Consider the following 26,500-nt stretch of genomic DNA (forward strand, 5'->3'; position numbering starts at 1 on the left):
AATATATTTTTTTCTCCTCCGTCCAGAGGTACTTTTTTCTCTTTTTTTTTGTCCCCAAACAGGCATCTGTAGTACGCCAAGAGCATTTTCTAACATTCGCTCGCTGCGCAACTATCGGCATTCCGCGCATTTCTTTTTGTCCCTCAATAGGCTTATGTTGAGCGCAATTCGCCAACAGGTTTTGTTGTTTTTTTTGTGTTTTTTTGTCCCCCAAAGGCTTCTGCGAAGCGCTATTCTTCATTCGCCAACTGCATTTTAATTTTATTTCTCCCTCAATAGGCTTCTGTTGAGCGCAATTCGCCAACAGGTTTTGTTGTTTTTTTTTTTGTTTTTTTTTTGTCCCCCAAAAGGCTTCTGCGAAGCGCGATTCTTCATTCGCCAACTGCATTTTAATTTTATTTCTCCCTCAATAGGCTTCTGTTGAGCGCAATTCGCCAACAGGTTTTGTTGTTTTTTTTTTTGTGTTTTTTTTTGTCCCCCAAAAGGCTTCTGCGAAGCGCTATTCTTCATTCGCCAACTGCATTTTAATTTTATTTCTCCCTCAATAAATAATAATAATAATAATAATAATAATAATAATGCTGAAAACTTATATAGCGCTATAACTCCGAGACACCAGACTCTAAGCGCTTAAATTACAAATTACTTTGGATGAAACATACTCATTCACACCCACAAGCACACACACACACACACACACACACACATACACACACACACAACACAACACACAACACAAACCAAACCTATCTTGCTTCTCATACCATCTACTAAAATCGAAACAAATATGTTTTAAGCGAACGTTTAAAAATAGACAAAGATTCTTTTTCACGAATGCTCTGCGGTAAGGCGTTCCAAATAGAGGGTCCGAAATGAGAAAAGGATCTCATTCCAGCATTTTTCCGAATTCGAGGGACAACTATTTTGTGGAATCACTGGCCGAACGTAAGGGGCGGGGTTTTGAATATCTTTCAATTAGTTCTGAAAGGTAGGAAGGGGCAGTACCTTCAAGACAACGATACACTAAAACACAAGCTTTGATTTTAATTCTTTTCCCAACAGGCAGCCAATGCAGGTCATGAAGTAGAGGTCCGGCAGAGTCGCACCTACGCTTCATGAATACTAGTCTGGCAGCGCTATTTTGGACAATCTGAAGACGTTTCAGATTGTATTGCGAAACGCCAAACAACAGAGCATTACAATAATCCAATTTCGATAGTACGAGGGACACAACCAGGTGCTTGGTCACATCCTCAGATATGAACCGTCTAATGGAAGCAATCTTTTTTAGTTTGGAAAAAGAGAGATCTAACCAAATTATTAACCTGATGCTCCATCGACAGTCCAGAGTCTAAGAATGTGCCAAGGTTTTTCACTTTTCAACAATTTGAATAGAGGCATCCCCCAACTTCAAATCTGTTTCACTTTTCCACTTCCTGTTCCCCACATACAGCACCTCCGTCTTATCATCATTCAGTTTCAGTCTGTTCTCATTCATCCATTTCTTAACACTTTGGATACAATTTTTACTATTGGCTGATACTTCTTGTAAATTTCTCGTATTGGAAACGCAGTACAATTGCGTATCATCAGCCTATTGATGGTAAGACAGACCAAAACTTCTGATGATTTTAGACAGAGGGCCAACGTACAAAACAAAAAGAACGGGTCCAAGTACTGAACCCTGGGAACCCCACAATCAAGAAAGATTTCCTCCGATCTATATTCATCCACCGTAATAATCTGTTTACGATTAAACAAATATGACCTAAACCAATCAAGCGCTGCACCAGACACGCCATAAGTAATTTCAAGACGTTTGAGAAGAAGATTGTGATCAATAGTATCAAAAGCAGACGATAGGTCAAGCAAATTCAGCAAAGAACATGAACCATTGTCTATAACAGAGAGGAGATCATTAACAACCCTAACAAGTGCGGTTTCCGTCGAATGATGTTGCCTATAAGCAGACTGAAATTTTTCTTCAAGACAATTATTTTTAAGATGAGACAGTAATTGTTTCAAAACAAGCTTTTCTAAGATCTTAGAGAGAAAAGGAAGATTAGAGACAGGGCGATAGTTTTTTAAGTTCTCTTTATCGAGATCAGGTTTTTTCAAAAGGGGTTTGACATGAGCAACTTTGTAAATGTCTGGTACAGCACCTGACTGCAACGAATTATTAACTACATGTAAATGTTGTTAAAATTACATCAATGCATTTTTTTTTAAATGGCAGTATTTAAGGGGTCTAAATCACAACTTTTAGTTGGAGACGACATAATGCAATCACATAAGTCAGCTTCAGTAATCTTTGAAAAATGTGTTAATGAATCACCATGAAACGTGTCAAATGTTGTATGGATCGATTCAGACGAGAGTTCTTTCCTGATGGTATCCGTTTTTTCTTTAAAATATTGACCAAAGCGAGTTGGTAGATCTGCACGATCGATTAAAGATGGGAGAGCTGGTTGCGTCTGTTGTCCCAGCAGTTCCTTGGTCAAGGCAAAGAATTGTCTCGAACGTCCCACGTTTTTGAGGCTTTCTTCATAGAATTTCTTTTTGGCCCTGAAATTGACGGCTTTTGCACCATTTCTAGCCGCGATGTATCGCTTCTTATCGACAGCATCTCTGGACTTGAGCCATTTTCTTTCTGCCCGCCTCCTGGCTAATCCATTCAATTTTATTTCGGTATTATACCAGGGTGCTTGACGTCTCACTTTTACTGCTCTAGTTGTTAAGGGAGCATGCTTGTCCACCGTACCAACAATTGACTCGTGGAGACCATTCGCATCATGTTTATTTTTAACGTTATGGTCAAGTTCTTGTTTAAAAATGTTCATGTTTATATTCTTCAAATTACGAGATGTTATCATCTTTTTTACTTCGTGCTTCATTGGAAATAAAACGCAAAACACAATTAAATGATGGTCAGAGATTAATTTATCAATATTTGAGACAGGTGAAGAGAGAAAATGTTCAATGTCTGTAATGACATGATCTATTTTGTGGCCATGGTTGTTTGTATGACCGCTTGCAAGTTGAATATAGTTGTTTGTGTCAATAATCTCCCGTAAGTAATTTATGAGTTTGGTTTTGTTTCCTTAGTCTACATAATACAAACATTACGGAGTAAAGGATCGGCTTCTACTGGGAGATAATTTGGAAAGTTCGGGGGCGGGGGGGGGGGGGGTTGTCTCAGTAAAGAAATGTAAAGAGATTTATCTAATTCTTAAGTTACATCAGAGTAAAAAAATACCTCCCCTCCCACTCCCCACTCATGTAGATTAATTCTCGTCTGGTAAAATACATTTTCTTTTTCTTTTCTTTCTTATTTTCCCCCAGATATATGTTACGGCCAGGAATAAATTTACTATAGACGAACTTCAGATGGCCTTCCATTATTTAGGAGCCTATAGAAGGAAGACGACGGTGGATCCATGTCTAATAAGATCACTCAGGACAGCCTTCCCAGAGTTTCAAAGAACTTTTGCCAAGATTAAAGATAAAACTTTATCAGATAAAATGCGAGCATGGCCTGAGGACAAAGACCTTATTTTCGAATAGCCTATACAGTCCATTTCTTTTCTTTTATTATGACAACAAACCAACGTTGAACTGCATCTCACTCCCTGGGAACATATTGTCGGCCGTGGAAGAAAGTTTCGTCAAACAGCTCATATATATTTATATATTGCTGGAAAATTTAAATTGAAGTTAAGTTCATTTATTTTGCTGAAATTCCAAACAGATGGTATACTAATTGTAATTCTTTGTAAATTGGCGGGGTGGTAGACGCTTTATAAAGGCTGTCTAAAAAAATGGTTCATATGAAATGTTCAGTTCATCAATAATTACATCAGAGAAGACAAGGTCTTAAAAGGCGTAAGTAATTTATGAGTTTGGTTTTGTTTCCTTAGTCTAGATAATACAAAAATTACGGAGTAAAGAATCGGCTTCTACTGGGAGATAATTTGGAAAGTTCGGGGGGGGGGGGTGTCTCTATAAAGAAATGTAAAGAGATTTATCTAATTCTTAAGTTACTTCACTGTAACAAAATACCTCCCCTCCCATTCCCCACTCATGTAGATTAATTCTCGGCTAGTGCAAATACATATTCTTTTTCTTTTCTTTCTTATTTTCCCCCAGATATATGTGACGGCCAGGAATAAATTTACTATAGACGAACCTCAGATGGCCTTCCATTATTTAGGAGCCTGTAGAAGGAATACGACGGTGGATCCAAGTCTTATAAGATCACTCAGCACAGCCTTCCCAGAGTTTCACAGAACCTTTGCCAAGATTAAAGATAAAACTTTAACAGATAAAATGCGAGCATGGCCTGAGGACAAAGACCTCAGCACAGACCTTCTAACAAAAGACTTGTTGAACAGCCTGACGGACGATTCCACATGGGCTGACACCTCCAGAGTTCGGGACACATTAATGACTGTTCTCGCTATAGGCAGCATGTCCCGTCTTGGAGCCTTGCGAAACTTGTCTGTTGATGAGTTTCAGGCGGCTCGCGAGACTGACCAAAATAATGATCTGTATCGAGCAGAAGTAAACCAGCATAAAACCATGAAGACATATGGTCCAGCGGGCATTTATTTCACACCTACCCTAAAAGCCCACATTGAAAGGTAACAGTGTGATACTATTATTATTATTATTATTATTATTATTATTATTATTATTATTATTATTATTATTATTATTATTATTATTATTATTATTATTATTATTATTATTATTACTATTATTATTTATATAATGTTAATACTTGAAGATAATCGTCAATAGAATTGGGTGTTTTGCACGTCGTCCGGCCGTCAGCTGACATCAAGCCATGCTGGAATCATTTTTAGACGCCTAACCAAAATCTCGGCGACTGAAATGAGAAAAAGCGTGGCCTTTGCAGTAAGTATTCAATGTTTGAAAGCGTTGTTAATATGTCTAGCATATAATTGTTTCTATCTGTTCTATATTTATTTATGTATTATTTTTCTTTTTTAATCAGAATCCCGAATAGACGGTTAAAAAAAAAAAGAAAAGACAAGGAAAAAACAAAGAACAACATCCCCCCCCCTAAAAAAACCCCACGAAAAATAAAACAACAAAAAACAAAACAAAACAAAAAAGCAAAAGAAACCAACACAAAGCAGAACACAGAGCAAAACACAGAAATACTTATTCTGTTTATTTTTGATTTTTATGTGTGTTTTTTTCTTCTATTCTTGTTTCAGCAGAGGGAATCACCTGAAGAAGTTCAGTCGGCCCTAACCCTAACCCTAACCCTAACCCTAACCCTAACCCTAACCCTAACCCTAACCCTAACCCCGGTAACCAGGGTACTTTCCCCATTAGTATCAATGAAATAAAAAATACACACACACACACACACACACACACACACACACACACACACCAGAATGGGAGAGACTTTTATTAATGAAATTCTTTGTCATGCTTTAGCGTTCCCTCTACTCGTCTGTAATAATAATGAATACGATGGGTCCCCGCGTTATATTGAGATCCCATCGGCTCTGGCGACTTTGTCCGAGCACTTTATTTTTAAAATTATTACTCTCCATAGCAGAAATGCGTCCTATAAATAGATACCGCTATCCCTCTACGACATTGCCACCATTGGAACCGACAAAGCCAGGTTCAAAAAATATACTGACGGAAGTCAAATCCGCCATGCCGCGAGTAAAAAAACTGTTTTGCACTAAAGTGTCAGAGCCCTGTCCGAGGGGATCGCTTTTTGAAACAATTCCTTCTTTACGTAGCGGAAATACGCACGACCAATAACGTTAAAGTCGTGGACATCCCCCCAACCCCCTTCCTTCATTTTGCGCCCTCAACGATATCAGCCTACGACACTGCCACCAGAAAGAAAGACACCATCTTCCTATTCCTCTTCTTCTTATTATTATTATTATAATAAATATAACAAAATGAATGAGCACCGACGGAATGGCTCTGGCGACTCTTGTCCGAGCTCATTATATTTAAAATTATTACTCTCCATAGCGGAAATGCGTCCTACAAATAGATACCGCTATCCCTCTACGACACTGCCACCATGGGAACGGACAATGCCAGGTTCCAAAACTATACTGCCGGAAATCAAACCCGGCATGCCATCCTGCTTTACGAAGCTGAAATGCGCACGACTAATGACGTTAAACACGTTGACCCCCCCCCCCCCCCCCCCCCGCTTCCCCCTTTCCTTCATTTGGCGCCCTCAACGATATCACCCTACGACACTGCCACCAGAAAGAAGGACACCATCTTCCTATTCCTCTTCTTCTTATTATTATTATAATAAATATAACGAAATGAATGAGCACCGACGGAACGGCTCTGGCGACTCTTGTCCGAGCTCATTATATTTAAAATTATTACTCTCCATAGCGGAAATGCGTCCTACAAATAGATACCGCTATCCGTCTACGACACTGCCACCATTGGAACGGACAATGCCGCTTCGAGAACAATACTGCCGGAAATCAAATCCGGCATGTCATCCTTCTTTACGAAGCGGAAATGCGCACGACCAATGATGTTAAAGACGCTGACATTCCCCCCCTCCCCCCGCTCCCCTCTTCCTTCATTTGGCGCCCTCAACGATATCACCCTATGACACTGCCACCAGAAAGAAAGACACCATCTTCCTATTCCTCTTCTTCTTATTATTATTATTATAATAAATATAACAAAATGAATGAGCACCGACGGAACGGCTCTGGCGACTTTGTCCGAGCTCTTTACTTTTAAAATTATTACTCTCCATAGCGGAAATGCGTCCTACAAATAGATACCGCTATCCCTCTACGACACTGCCACCATTGGAACCGATATAGCCACGTTCAAGACCTATACTGCCAAAAATCAAATACGCCATGCCACGAGTAAAAAAAACTGTTTTGCACTAAAGTGCCCGAGCCCTGTCCGAAGGGGTTCGCTTTTTGAAACAATTCCTTCTTTACGTAGCGGAAATACGCACGACCAATAACGTTAAAGTCGTGGACATCCCCCCACCCCCCTTCCTTCATTTGGCGCCCTCAACGATATCACCCTACGACACTGCCACCAGAGAGAAAGACACCATCTTCCTATTCCTCTTCTTCTTATTATTATTATTATTATAATAAATATAACAAATTGAATGACCACCGACGGAACGGCTCTGGAGACTCTTGTCCGAGCTCTTTACTTTTAAAATTATTACTCTCCATAGCGGAAATGCGTCCTACAAATAGATACCGCTATCCCTCTACGACACTGCCACCATTGGAACGGACAATGCCAGGTTCCAGAACTATACTGCCGGAAATCAAATCCGTCATGCCATCCTTCTTTACGAAGCGGAAATGCGCACGACCAATGACGTTAAAGACGCTGACACCCCCCCCCACCCCCTTCCTTCATTTGGCGCCCTCAACGATATCACCCTATGACACTGCCACCAGAAAGAAAGACACCATCTTCCTATTCCTCTTCTTCTTCTTGTTATTATTATAATAAATATAACGATATGAACGAGTACCGACGGAACGGCTCTGGCGACTCTTGTCCGAGCCCATTATATTTAAAATTATTACTCTCCATAGCGGAAATGCGTCCTACAAATAGATACCGCTATCAGTCTACGACACTGCCACCATTGGAACGGAAAAAATCGCGTTCCAGAACTATACTGCCGGAAATCAAATCCGTCATGCCATCCTTCTTTACGAAGCGGAAATGCGCACGACCAATGACGTTAAAGACGCTGACACCCCCCCCCCCCCCAACCCCCTTCCTTCATTTGGCGCCCTCAACGATATCACCATACGACACTGTTACCAGAAAGAAGGACACCATCTTTCTAATCCTCTTATTATTTTTATTTTAAAATAAATGAGCACCGACGGAACGGCTCTGGCGGCTTTGTCCGAGCTCTTTACTTTTAAAATTATTACTCTCCATAGCGGAAATGCGTCCTATAAATAGATACCGCTATCCCTCTACGACACTGCCACCATTGGAACCGATAAAGCCACGTTCAAGAACTATACTGCCAAAAATCAAATACGCCATGCCACGAGTAAAAAAAACTGTTTTGCACTAAAGTGCCCGAGCCCTGTCCGAAGGGGTTCGCTTTTTGAAACAATAGACAAATTGCGCCCACGCGACGATTACGGCGACGAACGATTAGGCGAGTGGTCATTGACCCGCCCACTCAGTTTATGGTCGTATTTATCGTTCGTTCTGGTCAACACTTTGCGGTGAGCCAGCCAAGCGTGCCGCTTACTCAATCGATGACTCACTCACTTTTCCTGGTAACGAGCGCATCCATTGTCTACTGATGATAAGAAGTCACTGAGCGCATCCCATTCCAATTCCAGCAGTGTGTAGTGTGTAGGAGAAATAGATTTCAATTGGTCAATAAGTTATTGTTTTAGATCGAGGCTGACTAGTGTATGAATCGGCGATCCGTTTAACTCGTTATTTTTAATTCTATCATTTGTTTGTCGAGCGGTCAATTAGATTTGAAAAACTATGTTCGACAAAGTATCCCCTGAGCTACTGGCAATATTTTTAGACAGCCTGGACGATGATGATGTGACAGATGTTAATTAACTGCTTCGAAGACAGGGACTTGAAAGAGAAATTCACCAGGTAGGAATCTTGAAATGTTCCTATTAAATACTTATTATTTTCTTCTGTTAATATATAACACATTATTTATTAAGACTTAATCGAGAAAAATAATAAAATACCTATGCAGATTATTTTCATTAAAAAGAAAAGGACAATTCCGTTTATTTCTTCCTAAGAGTAAGAGGGTAATCACTTGGGGTTCATATAAAACTGACATTGATAATTTTGTATTTGCATTCTAAACAGACCATACTTTTATTACACATAACTTTTGTAATGTATTATGTTTTGTTTTTTTTCAGAGGGTTTAATTTGGACAACTTGACGGAGGAAGAGTGTTGGCATTATTTTCGTTTCAAGAAAGGCGACATTCCAAGGTAAATCAGCATTTCGTAATCATTTTCATTTATTTCAAGTTGGCGTTTTTATGCACCTCCGTTGGGAGGTGATGGTTAATTAACGAAAATGTTGCTGCATACGCCCATGAGGTTTAAATAGGTTCTAAATAGTTTTCGATTATAGTTTAGCACGCTGCTAAGTGATTACCGATGTACGTTTATTAAATGATAAAAAAATCAAAGAATAACAACAATAATTTTAAAAAATCTAAGTTAAAAAGAAACATGATACACAAGTATTGATCTAAATAATAAATAATTTTAGAAAATTAAAATCGAAGTTTTTTTCAACATCATAATTTTTTTTGAAAAAATACATTTTAAAAAAAGAAGAAAAAAACAAAAATGATGTCATTCTCAATAAATTAAACTTTAAAAAAATGTCTACAATGGGAATCGAACCCAGTACTTTCAAGGTTAGAGTCTGACAACTTGTCCACTGCGCTACGGAGCCATCTGACTGTTGATCACATTAATAATAAAGTCTTTCTAAAACATTATTTTACTTTCAATGCAACTTCTATTTTCTGGTTTTATATTTCGATTTTTTAGATTATTATTTTTATATAAATTTATTGACAAAAACATCCTACAAATGTCACAATATATCTTTCGCCATGCCCAAATACAGAAACACAATATCGCTGATGAAATTGGATGGTATGCGTATGCGTGACGGAGGTGTATAAAAACGATCCGTTAAGATACACCGTCAACGGATGTGCATAAAAACACTAGCTTATTTCAATTTAATTACCGTCAACTTGTTTATTTAGGCCACTTACTGGAATAAATTGCTTATTGTAAAGTTATATCAATGACTGCTTATTAGAACTATAGGGATTTTGATTATTTAACAGATAGGTACATTTTACATTTAAAATAAGCATGTCATTTACATTTAAAATAAGCAATCTTGTTTTCAGTAATTGGCTTAAGCAACCCCAGTGCCTGCTCTCTAATTTGTTACATGCCTAGAGTTGTATATAATAATACGTTTTAGGCGTTCTGCACAACTCATGCAGGAAATTAGCAATAATTGATTGTAAATTAACCTCCTTATTTTCTCTGCCTGTGAACTAACATAAGAGCCATAGATCTAACCATTCTGCTGTCTTCTAAACAGTCAAAAGAAAAGTGTGAATTTTGCAAGGTGTATTCCGCTCCACCTGAATTAGACCCATTTTCCAGTAAAGTGAAAAAAATTTTTAAAAGTACCTAATTCAGAGCCATACAGCCCCATTTCAGTTTCTACAGAAACACAAGCATTTTTATGGCGCACTAGACATGCTCAAAGCACTTTACGAGTGTCTAGCTAACAGCAACACGTCCCATGTAGGACGAGACATGGCGCCTATTACTATTAGACAATTTAACATATTTTTTTTCCTTACAGAGACAATGCCATTAATGACCACGTAAGTACTCATTTTACACCGGAGTACATTGAGATGATGTGAGTAAAAAGCTAAGACCTGAAATATGCACCGATAAGAGCGAGACTCAATTTGGGTTTTGAGGAACACGCTGGTACAGGGAGGTCACTGTTCCATCCAAGATGGGCCTGATTTGTGTGAACTTAATCAGTCCCATTTTTAAAGTCAAAGAGTCTATTTGTAATTTGTATCAAACCTTTTGGTTCATCTGTCTGGATTTCCAGATATTTTAACATAATTTCTTATTAAAAGTTTTTAAAGAAAACTGGACCAATTATACAGGGCGATATGCAATATCCTCTAAACGTCTCAAGCACTTTACAAATGGTCTATCCCGAGCCAACACCAATACTTAACAAGTAGGACGAGACATATTACAATTTTTTTTCAGACAAAGCTGTTAATTCCCACGTACTCATTTCACGCCATAACATTTCCAGTCTGAACAAGTGTCATACCTATCATTAGATCTTATTGCAAAACCATCCCCTTTTATCTGGATAACAGACTGATTTTAACTCTCATTGAGTTACCTAATATATAAAGTTGTATTCCCCCCCCCCCATCCCCTTCAGATGTTGCAATAACTACTGTAGTCAATGATGATAGGCTGTATTTGATAACTCCTCTTTTACATATATTTATTTGGCCTTTTCCCCACCCTTCTTAGACTTGCTGTGGCCCTAAGGATTGGAGAGCAAACAAAAAAAAAACAAAAAAAAACAACATGAATAATAATTTTTAAAAAGACCAATATTTTCCTTACAATTTGATAGTTAGTGTAGAATGTGAAAGATAATTAATGAAGAGGAGCTTCTATTTTACGATCTCATTTTCTTCCTTTTTACCGGTGCTGATATGCCCGTATATTTGTTGCAAGCGCTGTGAAACCCACAAAAGCAAACAAATGCTCCTCTCTTTCATGAAATAATTATGGGTTTTTAGGAAAATTAATCACAAATGTTGCTGCTTTTAGCTTGTAAAATCTGAATTTTATCTTTGCGAAAAACTGCCATATCAGACAAACCAAATTATTGAGAATTGGCTGTAATCAAAGTAAAATTAAGACATTATGCTTCCTAACATATATATATTGAAGATACATTTTACGCCTCGTGGTTAATTTAGTATTCCTAATGCGACATTAAAAATATACAATTCCATTAAAACAAATTTCAATGTAGAATGACAGCAAGATTGCAGTCTGACATGTTCTGACAATCATAAAGCCTCCTCACTTCATCCCCTTTTACCTACATAACAAACGAATTTTAACACGCACAACAAGATCATTATATGTTACTGTGAATGACATAGTCTGATGGCGAAAAGGTCTGAACTGAGAAATTGCCAAATTTAGTTAGGTCAAACCCTTTTTGTACATCTTCGGGAAATATCAAAGCTTAATTTCACTTCTAAATATTTTTAATAGCTAGTCAAGTTGAACAAGTATGAATTTTGAGAAAAGTTGCTGACTACCTTTCCCATATGTCTCTGTCCCCGCAGTTTTTCATGGCCACAAATTTCACCCTTGGCCGCAAATTTTTATTTCAGCAAAAAGCCGCAATTTTCGCCATTTTTAGGCTAAATTTACGTTTCTTTGTTTAAAGAAAAACAACAAAAGCTATGAAAAATTGTGAAAAGACAGTGCTAGCATCCAAAATTGGCACTAAATAACGGACAAACATGTCTAGGCCTAGCCTCCCACCTCTATGGCCTAGCCTAGGATATTGGAGATCCCAAGATTTGTTTTTCGCCTTTTTTCCCCCATGTTTTTCATTCAAAAACCCATCAGGCCTATATTGAAATATAAGGCAATAATAATAATGCTCAAAAGTAGTAAGTAGAGAATACAAATTTAATGTGCCCACATTGGAAAATGGATTTTGTTTCTCCTTCCTTGTGAATAGTTATTTTTTCCCTCTCCTTAATTAGTTTTTCAAATTATGAAATTTTTATGCAATTGTTCACTCTGATTTCCCAAAATTTAAGAAGCTAAATAAAATAGTTAATAAAATATTTTAATTACTTCTTTTTTTTTACTTACTTACTTACTATGGCTATTATTATTATTATTATTTCAAACCATTCAAAATATAAATAAATTCATGTTGACATGCTGTGACATCAATATTCTACAAAATCCCTATTTGAGTCAATTTTTTACCGTACATGTTGTTTTAATTGTTTGATTTCTGTAATACTAGCGGAAAAGTTTTGGCAAATTTTACCATTTTCGATGGCAAATAAATTGCGGGGACAGATATCTGACAAGAAATTAATGAAAAATCACCCGATCTACCTCAAACAAATATTAAAATGCCCTGGGAGCACATTCTTTCAGAAATAAAATAAAATGCAAATCCAAAATTTTCACCTTCCGATTGACACATATACAAATCGGATTGTATTCCATCCTCTCCACTCCAAATCTGTTTCTACAACTAGTTTTTAATAACCATTGCAATATATATATATATATATATATATATATATATATATATATATATATATATATATATATATATATATATATATATAGTAGAATTACTTTAAACCGGAAAAAACCTTAAACCGCAAAGAATTTAATAAATTGTACTAGTTTCTTCATTATCTTTGTACTAATTCTTATGATGAACCGAAATACTTCAAAGAAGGACTTTCTTTAAACCGAAACAACTTGAGAGCACCTTCCCCTTTTCTCTCTCTATTTGCCTTTAAAAATTCGGGAAGGTGGCCACATGTAATAATGCCCGGCGATAATAAACAAAGAGCATAAGTATAAGATGAGGGTGAGGGGTGGGGGGTAGGCAAACACTTCAATCACTGCACTTGGGTTTGGCCAGCACCAAGATCGCAGACTGGAAAAGGAAGACAACAGGTGACTGGCAGGCGAAAAATGAGGAAAGAGGGGGAGTTGGGGTGTAGAACCACGCAAGCGAGATGTTCTCGCTCGTGTGTTGATGCTTTGGAAATGACTGGATTTTCAACACGGCAATAAGGAGGGGGGTGGTAGACAACTTACCATTGACATGCCATTTCATTTCCACTTTGATCGAATGTGTGTGAGAGGGGGGGGGGGGTTCTATGTAATTAGGCCTTTGAACCTACTGGCTTTTCAACAAAAGAGAGATGTGTAGTAGACAGCTTAGCATTGACGTGCCTTTTCATTTCGATTTCACTTCACCTCTGAGTAGCTGCGCAACATTCATTATCAATTATCGCACAAGAACTTTCGATCTTATTTTAGCTTCACATTTTACTAAAAGATGTCTAAAAGAAAGCACTGCTCTTACACGTTGGAGTTTAAATTCAAAATACTATGTGAAGTCGATGAAAAAAAAAGTTGATCAAGGCGGAGATATGTAAAATACACGGCATCCCGACTCGACTCTTTCAGCAATTTTGAATTGAAAACGAAAACCCCCAAAAATATGTTGAAAACACACACACACAAAAAAAAAGTAATAAAATTAAAAAATAATAATTTTTAAAATGGTTACGAAGACGGCATTTATTCAACAACTACATTTAAGGGGAAACTCATGATACGATTAAATGATCAAATTTATTAAATAGTTACTACCCTTAAAAAACATCACAAAACGGGAACTTGCTTTAAACCAAAATGTCTTTAAACCGAAATGGTTCAGAAGGTCCCCAAAATTACGGTTTAAAGTAATTCTACTGTGTGTATATATATATATATATATATATATATATATATATATATAATAGAGAGAGAGAGAGAGAGAGAGAGAGAGAGAGAGAGAGAGAGAGAGAGAGAGAGAAAGAGAGAGAGATTACGAGGTATCAATTTTACAATGAAAAAATTTCAAACTTTAATTACATTGGTACCCCTTTGGAGGGAAAAAATGTAAAAAATAGCACTTGATTTACATATAATATATAAAACTTACCTCTTTTACCTTGTGGAACAGATTCTGAAACATTTGACTCTTCTGACGCCACAAGCACTCCTTCCATTGCCTGAAAAAAAATATGAATAATTGTTAATTTTATTAATATTCAATACTATGACTCGATACAATATTTAGATTTTCATATATATATATATATATATATATATATATATATATATATATATATATATATATATATATATATATATATATATAGGTATTTTGAAAATAAATCTGAAATATTCCACTTTGGTTGTTACAAGAGTTGGTCAAAGAAAAAAGACATAATTCTGAAATTAGCAAAACGGCGCTTTGAATATGATTAGTGGAATTTGTGCTTTAAATAAGCTCAAGTTTATTTTATATAGAGAGATATATGCTAACAGGCATTTCACAGACCACAATCTGCACCCATTTTATTATACTAACACGTACAACATATGCCAGACTGTTTTGTCTAAAAGGTGTCAGGAAATGAAGCATATATTTTACAATCCTGAGAATGCATCTTGGTATTGTGTTATCACACTCGCTTTTGGATCGGAAGGTCCTGCGTTCGAGCCTCATTCGGCTCATAGTTGAGTCCTTGGAGAAGGCTGTTGACCCACATTCTCTCACCTCACTCAGGTGTGCCTGGCCATTAACAGCGTTGTCTCTGTCCGAAAAAAATTGTAATATCGCCTAACAGGTGTAATGTCCCGTCCTTAATGTTAAATGTTGCTGTTGGCCAAGGACCCCTTGTAAAGCGCTTGGAGCACGTTTAGTGGATATTGCGCTATATAAAAGCTCAATTTAAAAAAATAATTTTTTATTTAATTATAAAACGACACAATCAATCTAAAAGGCCTAAAATGTGCTATGGAAGAACTTACCTGCTGACGAACTAAATGGCCAGCATCCCTCTCTGTGGCCGGTGCCGGTGGAGCTTGCATCTGCGCCTCCATCTCCACTTTAAGAGCCAGCAGATCATCCAGCAACTGCTCCTTTTCAGAGTATTCCTCATCAATACCGGACCTAAGAAACAAAAGTTCAAAAGTATGACAAGCCATCAAAATGAAGTAGGCCTACAGTGTAGAGCGGATGTACTGACATCATGCTTATATTTGAGACAGAAGTCTTAAAGTCAAACAAAGTGAACCGTCATAAATTTCACAATTAGGCTTTTTAAAGGCCACATCATCAAGACTGACTTCCCTTGTTATCCCTTAATATTATTTATTTCCTTTTCCCTTATCGACATGACACTTATATCGACAAATTGCCACGGTCCTGACAATGTTGATATATCTGTCATCCACTGTAAATTTCAAATGGGACCCACCACGTCAAACTAGGATTTAATCGGAGGGGCAAAAAATAAATAAATGATCAGATCAGAAACATCAAATTGGATTTAGTGCACTTAAAAATTATATTGCAGTCATTAAATTTAATCCACATTAAATATTGTTGCAAATTTTCAGCATCATTTACACCGGTGTGTCACAAACTATCAAAACATCAACAAATGCAGCACAACATATAGTGATTAACGCTAAAGAGAGAAGATGAGATGCAGATAAGTTGAACTAACACCATAAATCCCAAGAGCCCCACAGCTGAATTATCTTGGTCTCAAGATAAAACCTTAAGCTGCAACGCCTTGTATGCTTGACAAGAAGAGTAAAAAGTGAAAATAATAATAATGATAATACCAATAATAATAGTAGTAGTAGTAGTAGTAATCATAATAATAATAATAATAATAATAATAATAATAATAATAATAATAATAATAATAATAATAATAATAATAATAATAATAACAAAGAAGTTGCAGACTATTAATCCAATGTTAGAATCAATTCCTTGTTGAATATATTTTCTCACCTTGACCTATTGAGGGTGTCCGTCTTTTTGTGAGTCGACAAAAGGAAATTGACCCGATCCCTACAGGCCCTCGGGGTCAGATTGGGGGGGAAGTCGGTTGATTGAATCAGGGCAGTCGCTACCCTCTTCCATCCGGCCCCGTTGACTTGGTCAAAAACTCTTTGACCAACACACTCCCTTAATAAGGCAAGGTCCCTGGGCTCCTTGAACTTAATCCTGTTTGAGGCTAAATTAGAAGTAGAAGCCATGATCTGCGGATGAAAAGAATTGATGTGAATGAAACAGCTACACAAAATTCTGTCACATTTCTACCATTTGCAGGTAAAAGCTTAACCCACAATTCTTTCAATCAGATCAAAATGACCTAGCTATCCAATCATTCCTGTGCAGCCAGACCACATCATGAGAACTTAAAGACGAACTATCTATCAAAAGGGTAGCAAGAACATTTCAAGCTATAAAAAACCAAGACAAACTTTGATTCCATGGGTCTATATAAATTATATATTCTTTGTTATGACCCCCACTTCGAAGTGGACGCATATTGTGTATATGTAGTAACAACTGATTTAATGTAGGTTAATTTTATGTTTTTATTGATATCTTATTAACTTTCCTCATTTCTATGTGCATTCCGAAACATTCCATATTCTGGAATGTGGATAATTGTTTAAAAGAGCGGAGTTTCAAATTTGTGTCTGGGCTGGGGATAATCACAGCGTACCGACAAATTATTTTTTTCACTGTGAGTTTTGAAAGAAGACAGTTTAAGAAAAAAAAAATGAAGCTGTACTGACTTGACCTCCCTACGGCTATCGACTTTTAGATGGCACCATGGTCAATTATCAGAATTCGTTTACCATCAAGGCGAGTGAATGTATCGGAGTGATACCTAGCTTGCACAACGTGCCCAACACGTCACTCCATTTGAGTTTGATCGACATCTAATGCCTGCCCCTCTTACTCTTACTAACAACAGTACCTAGACTCGAGTGTGTAATGGCAAAGTAATGGCAGTGTCGATTCAAATTCATTCACCTGGACACGAAGTATCTAAATTATCAATCAGGCAAACATCTTCCCAATAGAGAGTAGGGAGCCGCATCCTTAAACCTAAATACAAGTTACATAATTTCACCTTATCAATGCTTTTTTAAAATGTTCTTTCCCTTTCCTTTTGTTCGACTTGCACAACAATCGACTAAACAAGATGGCCGACATAAACCAAAAAATCAACAACAGAGGGGGGTCAGTTCTAACAAGATTTATCAGTTAAATTCAAAATTTATACTTATAACCCAATAACATAATCAAACTTAACATATCACTACATTGAAATATTAAATACATATCACTGTCAATACAATTTAAATATTCTTACCTTGTGTTTGATTTGGCGACGATTGGGGAGAAGATTATCCGTCTTATTTTGTTATCGGGCACCGATGGAAAGGACGAAGATTAGAAATCGCGCATGACAAACCGGAAGTGGGCGGAGCTATGGTACAAAGAAATCGTTTTTCCTTAGTAACGGGACCCGATAATGGCGTGCGCAAATTGAGTAATTCCTTCTTTACGTAGCGGAAATACGCACGACCAATAACGTTAAAGTCGTGGACATCCCCCCACCCCCCTTACTTCATTTGGCGCCCTCAACGATATCACCCTACGACACTGCCACCAGAAAGAAAGACACCATCTTCCTATTCCTCTTCTTCTTCTTCTTATTATTATTATAATAAATATAACAAATTGAATGACCACCGACGGAACAGCTCTGGAGACTCTTGTCCGAGCTCTTTACTTTTAAAATTATTACTCTCCATAGCGGAAATGCGTCCTACAAATAGATACCGCTATCCCTCTACGACACTGCCACCATTGGAACGGACAATGCCAGGTTCCAGAACTATACTGCCGGAAATCAAATCCGGCATGCCATCCTGCTTTACGAAGCTGAAATGCGCACGACTAATGACGTTAAAGACGTTGACACCCACCCCCTTCCTTCATTTGGCGCCCTCAACGATATCACCCTACGACACTGCCACCAGAAAGAAGGACACCATCTTCCTATTCCTCTTCTTCTTCTTATTATTATTATTATAATAAATATAACAAAATGAATGAGCACCGACGAAACGGCTCTGGCGACTCTTGTCCGAGCTCATTATATTTAAAATTATTACTCTCCATAGCGGAAATGCGTCCTACAAATAGATACCGCTATCAGTCTACGACACTGCCACCATTGGAACAGAAAAAATCGCGTTCCAGAACTATACTGCCGGAAATCAAATCCGTCATGCCATCCTTCTTTACGAAGCGGAAATGCGCACGACCAATGACGTTAAAGACGCTGACACCCCCCCCCCCCCCCAACCCCCTTACTTCATTTGGCGCCCTCAACGATATCACCATACGACACTGCCACCAGAAAGAAGGACACCATCTTTATATTCCTCTTATTATTTTTATTTTAAAATATAACAAAATAAATGAGCACCGACGGAACGGCTCTGGCGACTTTGTCCGAGCTCTTTACTTTTAAAATTATTACTCTCCATAGCGGAAATGCGTCCTACAAATAGATACCGCTATCCCTCTACGACACTGCCACCATTTGAACCGATAAAGCCACGTTCAAGAACTATACTGCCAAAAATCAAATACGCCATGCCACGAGTAAAAAAACTGTTTTGCACTAAAGTGCCCGAGCCCTGTCCGAAGGGGTTCGCTTTTTGAAACAATTCCTTCTTTACGTAGCGGAAATACGCACGACCAATAACGTTAAAGTCGTGGACATCCCCCCACCCCCCTTCCTTCATTTGGCGCCCTCAACGATATCACCCTACGACACTGCCACCAGAAAGAAAGACACCATCTTCCTATTCCTCTTCTTCTTATTATTATTATAATAAATATAACAAATTGAATGAGCACCGACGGAACGGCTCTGGAGACTCTTGTCCGAGCTCTTTACTTTTAAAATTATTACTCTCCATAGCGGAAATGCGTCCTACAAATAGATACCGCTATCCCTCAAAGGACACTGCCACCATTGGAACGGACAATGCCAGGTTCCAGAACTATACTGCCGGAAATCAAATCCGGCATGCCATCCTGCTTTACGAACCTGAAATGCGCACGACTAATGACGTTAAAGACGTTGACACCCACCCCCCCCCCCCCGCTCCCCCCCCCCCCTTCCTTCATTTGGCGCCCTCAACGATATCACCCTACGACACTGCCACCAGAAAGAAGGACACCATCTTCCTATTCCTCTTCTTCTTATTATTATTATTATAATAAATATAACAAAATGAATGAGCACCGACGAAACGGCTCTGGCGACTCTTGTCCGAGCTCATTATATTTAAAATTATTACTCTCCATAGCGGAAATGCGTCCTACAAATAGATACCGCAATCCCTCTACGGCACTGCCACCATTGGAACGGACAAAGCCATGTTCAAGAACTATACTGCCGAAAATCAAATCCGCCATGCCACGAGTAAAAAAAACTGTTTTGCACTAAAGTGTCCGAGCCCTGTCCGATGGTGGTCGCTTTTTGAAATAATTCCTTCTTTACGTAGCGGAAATGCGCACGACCAATGACGTTAAAGACGTGGACATTCCCCCACCTCCCTTCCTTTATATGGCGCCCCCTACGACTCTGTCACCAGAAAGAAAGACACCATCTTTCTATTCTTCTTAGTTTAATAAACATAATAAAATAATGAGCTTTCATACAGCGCAATATCCACTAAACGTGCTCAAAACGCTTTACAAGGGGTCCCTGTCCAACAACAATACTTAGCACGTAGGACGAGACATGACGCCTGTTAGGCGATATTACAATTTTTCGGACAGGGACAACGTTGTTAACTGTCAGGCATCCATTTTACACCTGAGTACGGTGAATAATGTGAGTAAACAGTCTATTCCAAGGACACAATTATGCGCCGAGCAAGGCTTCGAACCCAGGAAAGCGAGTGTCATACCACTAGACCACATAGCCTTTCTTCTTCTTCTTCTTCTTCTTCTTCTTCTTCTTCTTCTCTCTCTTCTTTTTTTTCTTCTTCTTCTTCTCTTCTTCTTCTTCTTCTTCTTCTCTTCTTCTTCTTCTTCTTCTTCTTCTTCATCTCATCTTTCTTCTTCTTCTTCTTCTTCTCTTCTTTCTTCTTTCTTCTTCTTCTTCTTCTTCTTCTTCTTCTTCCTCCTCTGTGAAAACGAGACAGAATTTACAATAAAATTCAAAGTTTATTATTAAAAGAATTACAATTAGTATACCATTTTTTTTTGGAATTTCAGGCAATATATAAATATATATGAGCTGTTTCACGAAACTTTCTTCACGGCCGACTATATGTTCCCAGGGAGTGAGATGCAGTTCAACGTTGGTTTGTTGTCATAATAAAAGAAAAGAAATGGACTGTGGAGGCTTTTAGAAAATAAGGTCTTTGTCCTCTGGCCATGCTCGCATTTTATTGTTAAAGTTTTATCTTTAATCTTGGCAAAGGTTCTGTGAAACTCTGGGAAGGCTGTCCTGAGTGATCTTATAAGACATGGATCCACCGTCGTCTTCCTTCTATAGGCTCCTAAATAATGGAAGGCCATCTGAAGTTCGTCTTAGTAAATTTATTCCTGGCCGTCACATATATCTGGGGGAAAATAAGAAAGAAAAGAAAAAGAAATGTATTTGTACTAGAAGAGAATTAATCTACATGAGTGGGGAGTGGGAGGGGAGGTATTTTGTTACTCGATGTAACTTAAGAATTAGATAAATCTCTTTACATCTCCTTAGAGAGACCCCCCCCCCCCCCACCCGAACTTTCCAAATTATCTCCCAGTGGAAGCCGATCCTTTACTCGGTAATTTTTATATTAGGTACACTAAGGAAACAAAACCAAACTCATAAATTACTTACGCCTTTTGAGACCTTGTCTTCTCTGGTGTTATTATTGGGGTACTTCTCCGGGTTTATTGCAGACAAAGTCGGTCACGATGGGTGGCTCAAAATATGCTCTTGACGTGCTGGGCTCGTCCAATCTTAACTCTTCACTTTGCAAGCATTGTACTGGAATAAAAAGATATAGATGAACTTCAGTACATATTTCATATGAACCTTTTTTTTTAGACAGCCTTTATAAAGCGTTTACCACCCCGCCAATTTACAAAGAATTACAATTAGTATACCATTTGTTTGGAATTTCAGCAAAATAAATGAACTTAACTTTAATTTAAATTTTCCAGCAACATATAAATAGATATGAGCTGTTTGACGAAACTTTCTTCCATAGCCGACTCTATGTTCCCAGGGAGTGAGATGCAGTTCAACGTTGGTTTGTTGTCATAATAAAAGAAAAGGAATGGACTGTGGAGGCTTTTAGAAAATAAGGTCTTTGTCCTCAGGCCATGCTCGCATTTTATCTGTTAAGTTTTATCTTTAATCTTGGCAAAGGTTCTGTGAAACTCTGGGAAGGCTGTCCTGAGTGATCTTATAAGACTTGGCCTTCCATTATTTAGAGCCTATAGAAGGAAGACGACGGTGGATCTGAAGTTCGTCCTTAATAAATTTATTCCTGGCCGTCACATATATCTGGGGGAAAATAAGAAAGAAAAGAAAAAGATAATGTATTTGTACTAGCCGAGAATTAATCTACATGAGTGGGGAGTGGGAGGGGAGGTATTTTGTTACTGTGAAGTAACTTAAGAATTCTATAAATTTCTTTACATGTCTTTATAGAGATCCCCCCCCCCAACCACCACACACCACCCAAACCCCCCCACACCACCAAACCACCACCACACCACCCCCCCCCCCGAGCTTTCCAAATTATCTCCCAGTAGAAGCCGATCCTTTACTCGGTAATTTTTGTATTACGTAGACAGAGGAAACAAAGCCAAACTCATAAATTACTTACGCCTTTTAAGACCTTGTCTTCTCTGATGCAATTATTGGGGCACGTCTCCGGGTTTATTGCAGACAAAGTCTTTGTGAAATATAGCACACTTGTATCTGTTTAATTTAAAAGAATAAACATAGATATTTGAATAATCTAAAGCCGTGTGATTATTAGCTTTTTTAAAAGAAATGCTTACTCATTTACCGTCCCACAGCTAACACTATGACATTATTTTTTTCCGAGAAATGACCAGAAAAATGTAAGAAAGACAGGTGCATAGCCTTTTTTCTAAGACACAACTGTAGTAGTCGAACTGTTGATATAAACTTGTAAAGCGAATTAATCCTTGGTATTTGTACACCCTATGTTATTTTCTCGAGATGCATCCCTTGAACAACACAATGGTTACCTGTTGGTTTGTCAGTTCATTACATCAACTATGGGCCGAGCGAGAATCGTACCCAGGACGTTATTATTATCATTCTTATTATTATTATTATTATTATTATTATTATTATTATTATTATTATTATTATTATTATTATTATTATTATTATTATTATTATTGTTATCATTATCATTATTATATTATTATTATTATTATTATTATTATTATTATTATTATTATTATATATTATTATTATTATTATTATCATTATTATTATAGCCAAAATATCCAGTAAACCAGCTCAAAGACCAGAAAAATGTAAGAAAGACCCTCGCCCCAACTTTTTTCACATCACTGTACCTGCTCCAATGGCTTGCAATCCTCTATATATAGTTTTGTCGTGAGTTTTGGCCGCATACGATTCCCTGTGTACCTGCAAACTGTGATGCATCGCTTCGGATATGGCCGACTGAACTTCTTCAGGTGATTCCATCTGCTGAAACAAGAATAGAAGAAAAAAACACACATAAAAATCAAAAATAAACAGAATAAGTATTTCTGTGTTCTGCTCTGTGTTCTGCTTTGTGTTGGTTTCTTTTGCTTTTTTGTTTTGTTTTGTTTTTTGTTGTTTTATTTTTCGTGGGGTTTTTTTAGGGGGGGGGGGGGGGGGGACGTGCAAAACACCCAATTCTATTGACGATTATCTTCAAGTATTAACATTATATAAATAATAATAGTAATAATAATAATAATAATATAATAATAATAATAATAATAATAATAATAATAATAATAATAATAATAATAATAATAATAATAATAATAATAATAATAGTATCACACTGTTACCTTTCAATGTGGGCTTTTAGGGTAGGTGTGAAATAAATGCCCGCTGGACCATATGTCTTCATGGTTTTGTGCTGGTTTACTTCTGCTCGATACAGATCATGATTTTGGTCAGTCTCGCGAGCCGCCTGAAACTCATCAACAGACAAGTTTCGCAAGGCTCCAAGACGGGACATGCTGCCTATAGCGAGAACAGTCATTAATGTGTCTCGAACTCTGGAGGTGTCAGCCCATGTGGAATCGTCCGTCAGGCTTTTCAACAAGTCTTTTGTTGGGAGGTCTGTGCTGAGGTCTTTGTCCTCAGGCCCTGCTCGCATTTTATCTGTTAAAGTTTTATCTTTAATCTTGGCAAAAGTTCTTTGAAACTCTGGGAAGGCTGTGCTGAGTGATCTTATAAGACTTGGATCCACCGTCGTCTTCCTTCTACAGGCTCCTAAATAATGGAAGGCCATCTGAGGTTCGTCTATAGTAAACTTATTCATGGCCGTCACATATATCTGGGGGAAAATAAGAAAGAAAAGAAAAAGAATATGTATTTGCACTAGCCGAGAATTAATCTACATGAGTGGGGAATGGAGGGAGGTATTTTGTTACTGTGAAGGAACTTAAGAATTAGAAAAATCTCATTTCTTTATAGAGACACCCCCCCCCCCCCCCCGAACTTTCCAAATTATCTCCCAGTAGAAGCCGATTCTTTACTCCGTAATTTTTGTGTTATCTAGACTAAGGAAACAAAACCAAACTCATAAATTACTTACGCCTTTTAAGACCTTGTCTTCTCTGATGTAATTATTGATGAACTGAACATTTCATATGAACCATTTTTTTAGACAGCCTTTATAAAGCGTTTACCACCCCGCCAATTTACAAAGAATTACAATTAGTATATCATTTGTTTGGAATTTCAGCAAAATAAATGAACTTAACGTCAATTTAAATATTCCAGCAATATATAAATATATATGAGCTGTTTGACGAAACTTTCTTCCACGGCCGACTATATGTTCCCAGGGAGTGAGATGCAGTTCAACGTTGGTTTGTTGTCATAATAAAAGAAAAGAAATGGACTTTATAGGCTATTCGAAAATAAGGTCTTTGTCCTCAGGCCATGCTCGCATTTTATCTGATAAAGTTTTATCTTTAATCCTGGCAAAAGTTCTTTGAAACTCTGGAAGGCTGTCCTGAGTGATCTTATTAGACATGGATCCACCGTCGTCTTCCTTCTATAGGCTCCTAAATAATGGAAGGCCATCTGAAGTTCGTCTACAGTAAATTTATTCCTGGCCGTCACATATATCTGGGGGGAAAATAAGAAAGAAAAGAAAAAGAAAATGTATTTTACCAGACGAGAATTAATCTACATGAGTGGGGAGTGGGAGGGGATGTATATTTTTACTCTGATGTAACTTAACAATTAGATAAATCTCTTTACATTTCTTTACTGAGACAACCCCCCCCCCCCCCCCCCCCCCCCCCCCCCCCCCCCCCCCCCCCCGAAATTTCCAAATTATCTCCCAGTAGAAGCCGATCCTTTACTCCGTAATTTTTGTATTATGTAGACTAAGGAAACAAAGCCAAACTCATAAATTACTTACGCCTTTTAAGACCTTGTCTTCTCTGATGTAATTATTGGGGCACTTCTCCGGGTTTATTGCAGACAAAGTCTTTGTGAAATATAGCACACTTTTATCTGTTTAATTAAAAAGAATAAACATAGATATTTGAATAATATAAAGCCGTGTGATTATTAGTTTTTTTTAAAAAGAAATGTTTACTCCTTTACCGTCACACAGCTCACACTATGACATTATTTTTTCCGAGAAATGACCAGAAAAATGTAAGAAAGACAGGTGCATAGCCTTTTTTCTAAGACACAACTGTAGTAGTCGATGTGTTGATATAAACTTGTAAAGGGAATTAATCCTTGGTATGTGTACACCCTATGTTATATTCTCGAGTTGCATCCCTTGAACAATACAATGGCTACCGGTTGGTTTGTCAGTTCATTACATCAACTATGCGCCGAGCGAGAATCGTACCCAGGACCTTATTATTATTATTATTATTATTATTATTATTATTATTATTATTATTATTATTATTATTATTATTATTATAGCCAAAATATCCAGTAAACCTGCTCAAAGACCAGAAAAATGTAAGAAAGACAGAAGATGGTGTCTTTCTTTCTGGTGGCAGTGTCGTAGGGGTGATATCGTTGAGGGCGCCAAATGAAGGAAGGGGGGTGGGGGGATGTCCACGACTTTAACGTTATTGGTCGTGCGTATTTCCGCTACGTAAAGAAGGAATTGTTTCAAAAAGCGAACCCCTTCGGACAGGGCTCGGGCACTTTAGTGCAAAACAGTTTTTTTACTCGTGGCATGGCGTATTTGATTTTTGGCAGTATAGTTCTTGAACGTGGCTTTATCGGTTCAAATGGTGGCAGTGTCGTAGAGGGATAGCGGTATCTATTTGTAGGACGCATTTCCGCTATGGAGAGTAATAATTTTAAAAGTAAAGAGCTCGGACAAAGTCGCCAGAGCCGTTCCGTCGGTGCTCATTTATTTTGTTATATTTTAAAATAAAAATAATAAGAGGAATAGAAAGATGGTGTCCTTCTTTCTGGTGGCAGTGTCGTATGGTGATATCGTTGAGGGCGCCAAATGAAGTAAGGGGTTGGGGGGGGGGGGTGTCAGCGTCTTTAACGTCATTGGTCGTGCGCATTTCCGCTTCGTAAAGAAGGATGGCATGACGGATTTGATTTCCGGCAGTATAGTTCTGGAACGCGATTTTTTCTGTTCCAATGGTGGCAGTGTCGTAGACTGATAGCGGTATCTATTTGTAGGACGCATTTCCGCTATGGAGAGTAATAATTTTAAATATAATGAGCTCGGACAAGAGTCGCCAGAGCCGTTCCGTCGGTGCTCGTTCATTTTGTTATATTTATTATAATAATAACAACAAGAAGAAGAGGAATAGGATGATGGTGTCTTTCTTTCTGGTGGCAGTGTCATAGGGTGATATCGTTGAGGGCGCCAAATGAAGGAAGGGGGGTTGGGGGGGGGGGGTGTCAGGGTCTTTA

The 26,500-nt window shown here is 37.8% G+C and overlaps 2 protein-coding genes across 3 annotated transcripts; both read right to left on the reverse strand.

The window, feature by feature from the left end:
- Positions 1-11,149: 11,149 nt before the first annotated feature.
- LOC144971620 (uncharacterized) lies at positions 11,150-17,714 on the reverse strand. The gene is made up of 5 exons (XM_078912694.1): positions 17,657-17,714; positions 16,276-16,526; positions 15,279-15,420; positions 14,404-14,473; positions 11,150-11,166 (listed from the first exon to the last, which is right to left on the reverse strand). The coding sequence occupies exons 2-5, from the start codon at positions 16,521-16,523 to the stop codon at positions 11,150-11,152; spliced, it is 477 nt and encodes a 158-aa protein (XP_078768820.1). The 5' UTR covers positions 16,524-16,526; positions 17,657-17,714.
- A 2,925-nt stretch (positions 17,715-20,639) lies between these two features.
- LOC144971930 (uncharacterized) lies at positions 20,640-23,914 on the reverse strand. Of its 2 annotated transcripts, XM_078913006.1 has the most exons (5): positions 23,422-23,914; positions 22,933-23,068; positions 22,203-22,297; positions 21,206-21,355; positions 20,640-20,939 (listed from the first exon to the last, which is right to left on the reverse strand). In XM_078913006.1, the coding sequence occupies exons 1-3, from the start codon at positions 23,898-23,900 to the stop codon at positions 22,256-22,258; spliced, it is 657 nt and encodes a 218-aa protein (XP_078769132.1). In that variant the 5' UTR covers positions 23,901-23,914; the 3' UTR covers positions 20,640-20,939; positions 21,206-21,355; positions 22,203-22,255. The 2 variants fall into 2 exon arrangements, with proteins under 2 accessions (XP_078769132.1, XP_078769133.1); XM_078913007.1 differs by lacking the exons at positions 20,640-20,939; positions 21,206-21,355 and adding an exon at positions 21,805-21,877.
- Between the last annotated feature and the right edge of the window lie 2,586 nt (positions 23,915-26,500).

This window comes from Berghia stephanieae, chromosome 4 (assembly GCF_034508935.2).
Source record: "Berghia stephanieae isolate SIO BIC M18660-M18661 chromosome 4, UCSD_Bste_1.3, whole genome shotgun sequence".
NCBI classification, from domain to species: Eukaryota; Metazoa; Mollusca; class Gastropoda; order Nudibranchia; family Aeolidiidae; genus Berghia; species Berghia stephanieae.

Bases quoted from the DNA above. Each gene is read 5' to 3' on its own strand.
- LOC144971930 (XM_078913006.1), bottom strand. From the start codon at position 23,900: ATGAATAAGTTTACTATAGACGAACCTCAGATGGCCTTCCATTATTTA. The intron at 23,069-23,421 runs GTAACAGTGTGA...TTCTTGTTTCAG, and splicing joins CTAAAAGCCCACATTGAAAG to CAGATGGAATCACCTGAAGA. The intron at 22,298-22,932 runs GTACAGTGATGT...TAAATTAAACAG, and splicing joins ATTGCAAGCCATTGGAGCAG to ATACAAGTGTGCTATATTTC.
- LOC144971620 (XM_078912694.1), bottom strand. From the start codon at position 16,523: ATGGCTTCTACTTCTAATTTAGCCTCAAACAGGATTAAGTTCAAGGAG. The intron at 15,421-16,275 runs GTGAGAAAATAT...TTTGTTTCTTAG, and splicing joins GACACCCTCAATAGGTCAAG to GTCCGGTATTGATGAGGAAT. The intron at 14,474-15,278 runs GTAAGTTCTTCC...ATTTTTTTTCAG, and splicing joins GCCATTTAGTTCGTCAGCAG to GCAATGGAAGGAGTGCTTGT.